Source organism: Phasianus colchicus, chromosome 5 (genome assembly GCF_987193195.1).
Source record: "Phasianus colchicus chromosome 5, bPhaCol1.hap1.1, whole genome shotgun sequence".
Lineage (NCBI taxonomy): Eukaryota > Metazoa > Chordata > Aves > Galliformes > Phasianidae > Phasianus > Phasianus colchicus.
Window position 1 is genome coordinate 29,145,580 of NC_143440.1, and position 6,000 is coordinate 29,151,579.

The 6,000-nt window shown below is 56.3% G+C and overlaps 1 protein-coding gene across 2 annotated transcripts in view; it reads right to left on the reverse strand.

Annotated features, from left to right (window-relative positions):
- Nucleotides 1–5,669, reverse strand: part of GALNT16 (polypeptide N-acetylgalactosaminyltransferase 16) — a 60,319-nt gene extending 54,650 nt beyond the window's left edge. The window contains exon 1 of one of the 2 annotated variants that reach the window (XM_090141150.1): nt 5,634–5,669. In XM_090141150.1, the coding sequence (XP_089997276.1) occupies nt 5,634–5,654 (21 nt within the window). In that variant the 5' untranslated portion in view covers nt 5,655–5,669. Of the gene's footprint in view, nt 1–4,874; nt 5,193–5,633 lie in introns of those variants that run through there. The other variant, XM_031593661.2, reaches the window with a different exon arrangement.
- Nucleotides 5,670–6,000: the final 331 nt, after the last annotated feature.

A 6,000-nucleotide genomic window follows, 5' to 3' on the forward strand; every position in this document is an offset into this window, starting at 1 on the left:
TAACTTTCTGAAGGTGGAACTGGGAGTGTGGTAGGAGCCCCACAGCCGAGGTGGCCCCTGAGCCCTGCGCCAGCAGTCAGCATGCAGGGCCAGCTCAGCCGGCACACAATTTAATGATTAACATTGTCACACAGAGGAACTATTTCTAAGCTTTCCAGCTTGTCTCCCCACTTTAGCAACTTATTCTCAAATGCTCCTTCCCTCAGATGAATAGCAGAGAGAAGCGTAACCTGAGTTGGCACATGGAATAATTGAGGGGGTAGAACATCCCTGACCGCCCTACCACGGGCGGAATTTATTTCCACCAATCTGCCACAGTGCTGGCAGGGCACAGATCACAGAATCACAGAACCATTAAGGTTGGAAAAGACCACTATGACTGTGTAGTCCAACCACCAACCCAACACCCCCATACCACTTAACCATGTCGCCAAGTGCCCCATCTCCATGTTTCTTGAATGATGCCACCACCACCTCTCTGGGCAGCCTGTTCCAATCACAACAGCCTGTAGATGACCAAGTTGTAACTGGCCACAGAAATGACAGGGGCAAGTCCTGATAGACTGCAAAGACAAAACGTGAAGTCCAAGCAAAAGCAAGGTGTGGGCAGCTACAACAGCAGGACAACCTGAATGTTAATTGTCCCTGGGTGGCAGCCTGAATCCACTGCTGAGATCCTTAAGTCCATGTCAGCACACAAGACATTATCCAAGCTCTCTTCACTTCACTAGTATTTAAACTGGAGGCATGCAGATTTGAATAATGAATGTAATCTTTCTTCCTACTCTTTCAGCAAAGACTGAGGCTTCACCTCAACTCCACATCAAGTAAGCTTATCTCCAAGTCTCTCATCTCTCACCTGAGCAAGTCATCCCCATCCCATGCTGAGCAGTTCCACCCTGACCTGCCCCACAGCAGGTATGATCCCTCACTGGAAGGTGCTGAGCCCACGTGGCTCCTAAAGGTCACCAGTTGATACGCAGCAATCGAAATCCATCTCAACATAGCTGCATCAGATACTCCTGCTGAAAATGACATGGGAATTTACCTTGGGAAGAAAAATACTGATGACTAACAGTAAGTCCTGATTTAACAGAAGCATCTTCCATTCAGATTCAAAACTGGAAAGCTAACAATTCCCTCTAATGATTCAACACAACCTTCTGGCAACATGCTTGCTGACAGTCCTTGCCACGGAGCGGTGACAACCACAATTAATGCTTCACACAGGGCTGGCAAGTTAAATATAGCAGCAGGAGGTGTGTTTCTGCTGGAGTTATAACCGTGGTAGTGGAAAGCGAGACAAAAAGATTAATGATGGAAGGCGGATCCCCAAAGCTTACTTACTCTTAATGAATGTGTCACAAGACTCGGTTGAGCAAATTCCTGGACATTTAACAAATGCTGTGTGCTGCATTATTTCCTGTTTCTCAGATTCACTGCTACATAAACACTGGAGTTCAAACAGTCACCCTGCACGTCTGCTCACTAGCACTGTTTCATTTACAATTCAGATGTTACAGCTTTAGATTCTGCTGATGTGCAGCTGAAGGAACCAGGCACATCTGCGTATCGTGTTTTCTGAACACGCAACACAGAGCAGCACTGAGTGCCTTCGGTACACTCACGAGCTCAAATAACGCCTTACAAGAATCTTAGGGCACTGAAGGCACAGAATAGCAGCAAGGGGACTCTTTTGCCCTACAGTTGCTGGTCCTGCCAGCCACCCTCTGGGAGTTCCTAATCCTCCCCACGATGCATGGACACTGTGCCAGGGAGCTGATACAGCCAAGCAGGTCCTAGAGCAACCCCTGCAGATCCCACTGGGTCTGGGAGCACGAGAGCTAAGAGAGAGCTTTCTAACCATTCTTCAGTGCTCACAGCAGTGCTAACGACTGTTAATCCATCCCCAGCCCTTTGTTAGGATGCACCTTAGGAGAGACTAGGCAGAAGCAGAAGGCAGACAGGGCATTCTGATCCTCTTTAAACTCAATGTCACAGTTATAATCCTCCAACTAAAAAGAAAGAAGAGAAAAAATGAGACAGGCTGTGACAGGTTGGGAGAACTAAATCCCTGTTATCTAGGACACCAAGATGGAAAGGTCTCGGCTGCACACACATCCCACGCCTCTGGTGATGCCCCTACAGGAGAGCATCCCTACCAACCTCCCCACAGGAGAATGACAGTTGGTGAGCCAGCTGCCCCGGGCTACCAGCAGCAAGAGGGCTCTGTGTAGTGGCACTGCCACACTGAAACCAATGTGCTACAAACACACAGGGGCAGCAGGGCAGGAGCAGTGCTCACCACAAAGCAGAGCTGCGCAGCCCAGCAGCTAAACAGCTACAGAGAAAATGTCACACAGCCTGCATGCCATTCACTCTGCTAGGCACAGTCATTTCCTTCTTCACACCAGGTATCCCTTCAACTCCAGCACATCTGTACTGAAAGTGAGGCTTTGAGCCTCCAAAAATTAAAAAATAATTTACAATCAGCTTCTAGCATTATTAAAAGTGCTAAGTGATACAAGGTGATTGGCAGATGTTTCCTCTACTACCTGATGTGACTCGATCCATGTCCTGCACTGCCAGGATAGTGCTGTTCATTGTCACTTGAACCACCTCCTCTTGGCCCACCCAGCATCGCAGACTGGGATGTGTACCTGTTCCAATGTGAGCCAGCAGGTCTGCCCTTGAATCTCTTTCAGACACTGCCAAAAGCAGCTTTTGATACATGCTGGGGAAACCCTCTGAGGCAAGACATTCCTCTGAGCACCTCATCCTTTCCCAACGGACCCTCTGTGCTGACCACAGCCAGTTCTGAAGGAGCACTAATTTCCCTGCCCTTCCCCAGGTTACTCAGCCCGCACAGTCAGAAAGACTGCAAGTGCTCACCCAGCAGGCACAGCACAACAGCTGGACACCCCAAGGCACAGCACGGCCACACTTGGACAACCCAAACACAGAATGGATGGGCCAAGGCACAGCTTTGCTCATATCTGCTCCAACAGGTGCTGAGGCTCAGTACCCCTGTACTGATTATATTAACAGTGTTGTTGCAAACCGTTTATTTTATTTCACTTTTTAATGCCCTACACAGGCCCAAAGGGACAAGTTAAATACAATTGTTTTCTGCTGCTTAGGCAAACGGCATTCCTGCATTTCAGAGATAAACATCATAAATAAAATATGAGGCTGCCAAACTGTCACTGAACATTACTCCAGCAGCGACATCCCCGGGGAAGCAGTCACGCAGCGATCCCTTCCCAGGGTGCTCACCCACTGCCATAGCCGAGATCCCATGGAAAAGCACTGCAGGGCCTGAAGTGATACTTTATTCTTCACATCAGGAGAGAATAATTAAGAGAACCGCATCTCACGTCAAGCCCAGAAAGTATTTCAGCTTTTTAAAACCATGCAATTCACTGTAATTTGCCCAGGATCTGAAATGCCGTGGTACAGACACACGAGTAGAACTCATGGGCTCACTCATCCAAGAGACATGATTAATTTTTTCCCCCAGGAAGAGAAGCAGCCAATTGCAGAAAATTGCCGAAATAATTTTCCAGCGAGCCATAAGTCACATGAGTCAGCCCTACCCGCAGTGAGCCCAGACCTGGGCTCCAGATCATCGCTCGCGGGGAGAGGAGGAGATCGGGAGCCAGCCGAAGGCTGTGGAAGGCCAAGGGACCCAGCAGCACGCGAGGGATGCGCGCGCTCCTCTTACACAACGCTGCCATCGTCGATTAGCTCAAGTCGCTCGGCTACCCCGGGGCCGAGGGCCTCGCACAGGACAGCCATTGGGAGCGGCACGTTCCCCGGGCTGGATGGGGGCAGAGGGCAGCGCCGCAGCCCCGGCTGAAGGGGGGGGACGGGCACCGAGTGTCGCCTTGTACGGCAGGCGGGACCCGTCCCGGCGCCTCGGGGCTTTGCTGGGTGCCAGCCCCCCGGGGCAGCGCTACCACAGCGCACGAGAGAGAAGCTCAGACACCGCGGGACAGCGCGGCCACCCCTCAGCGCAAGCAGACAGATGCGGGTCAGGAGATGGCATTGCCACCGCGCCGCTGTCGGGCACGGCAGGAAAGGGCCCCATAGCACAGCCTCTGTCTGCGAGTGCCTCGTGGGCACCCGGCTACAAGAAGGGACAGAAGGCAAAGGATGAGAATTTCTCTCCGTTAAGCGGTTCCAGAGCGGGCCCAGCCGGGATGTAGGATGGGACGCGGAGCTTTGCTGCCCCGCGCTGCAGCTCGCGCGGTGCTGAGCCGCCAGCGCTGTCCGGGCAGCGCGGCATCCAACGCGGCACCTCGTCCTGCTCCACGGGGCGGGAGGGCACGCGGCTCCGTGACACACCGCAGCCCTGAGAGAGTGAGTAGAGCAAACGCAACAAAAAACCCAAACAACAGAAGGGTAGGCGGGGGAAGCGGAGAAATAGAAGTGCCGGAGCAGCGAGCTCCAGAAGAGCGGGACTAAGGGCAGCGCCCGCCATACAGCGGAGCTCAGCTCTCGGCCCGGCAGCGGGACAGCGCTCTGCTCGCGGCGGGCCTGCAGGGAGCCGGGGGCATGGGGAGCATCCGCACGGCTGCTCTGGGCTGCGACGCGCGGCAGTAACACCCTCGCTGTGCCAGGAGCCTCGGCTCGGGGAGACTTAGGAGTTTCCGCATCGGCCGGGAACGGCTCTGCCGGGCCGCTTCTGCCCCGGGGGAAAGCGAATCAGGAGCTCCCGGCCGCCCCGGCCGAGGGCTCAGCCCGCGCCCCTCCGCGAGCACCGCTTCGCTCCCCGAAGCCGCCCGTCCCGCTCCCCGCTGCCATGGTTACGGCGAGGAAGCCGGAATCAACCCGAAGAGCCCCAACTCCGCCCGCCCCGCTCGGTCACTCACTCCGAGGGGCACGGCGCTCTCCTCCCGCCGCGCCTCCGGCCGCCCCGCAGCCCGCTGCCCTCCGCGGCCGCTACCGCCGGCGGCCGCCGAGCGCGGCTTGCCGTCCTGCCATAAGTAGTAGAAAGTGCCCAGGATCCAGGCGGCCGTCAGGATGGCGATGGCATTGGCCCTGATCCTCCTCATGCCGAGCGCCCCGCGGGAGCCGGGCTGCACCGCCGCGCCGGGTAAGGGCGGCCGCGGGCGGAGGAAGGCGGCGGCGCGGAGCTCCCCCGTGCGCTGCGATGGAGCCGCCCCGGCCCGCCGGGTCCTAACGCCGCGCTCCGCCCTCCCGTGCCCGCCCCGCCCCGCCCCGCGCGGGTCCTGCCGCGCCGAGTAGTGCGAGAGGCGCGCGGCTCCTTGGCGGTGCTGCCGGTGCCCTGCCAGGGGCGCTGCGGAAGTGCGGTCGCTCAGCCGCGCCCGGAGCGGGAGAAAGCGCCGGCCGACGTTTTACCTAACCGGGCCCCCACCCCGAGCGTGGCCGCGCTGTAAGGGGCGACGCCGCCCGCAGATAGCGGAGGCGGCCGTGTCCGCAGCAGCCCGGCGAGATCTCGGTACCGCCTCTGACGCAGGCGTACGATGAACATCAACGACGATAACGTTGGGCTGCTGACTTTCTCAAAAGCGTCGGCTAATTTCAATAAACGCCCCGTTTCCCGACACAGGTGACCTGAGAAACATAATTATAATCAACGAAACAAAGCAAGATTGTGCGAAACTCACGCAGCTGCGGCGCGGTGCCATCACCGAGGCGGCTGTGGGATGACACATCCACGTTTGTTTGAAACGTGAACGTAAGGTCTGCCTGGACACCAGAAACGGTTTAAAGAAAGATACCCAGAGTTTAGCTAACAGTGTCTAAAGAAAATCCATCACAGGGGCCGGAGCGGCTCCCTCCGCGCTGAGAAGCGCAGCCGCACCCTCGCCGGGCAGAGGCTCCATCTTCCCACCCTGCCCCAACCCGGCAGCAGAGTTTTCTTAGAAGAGCCTCTGCAGCAGATCCTAGCTATGCCGCATGGGTGAAAACCGGCCCCGGCTCAGGCGTTTCTCATCAGGCTGCTCCTAAGGAGCTCCTTCTGCAGGGGCAAAG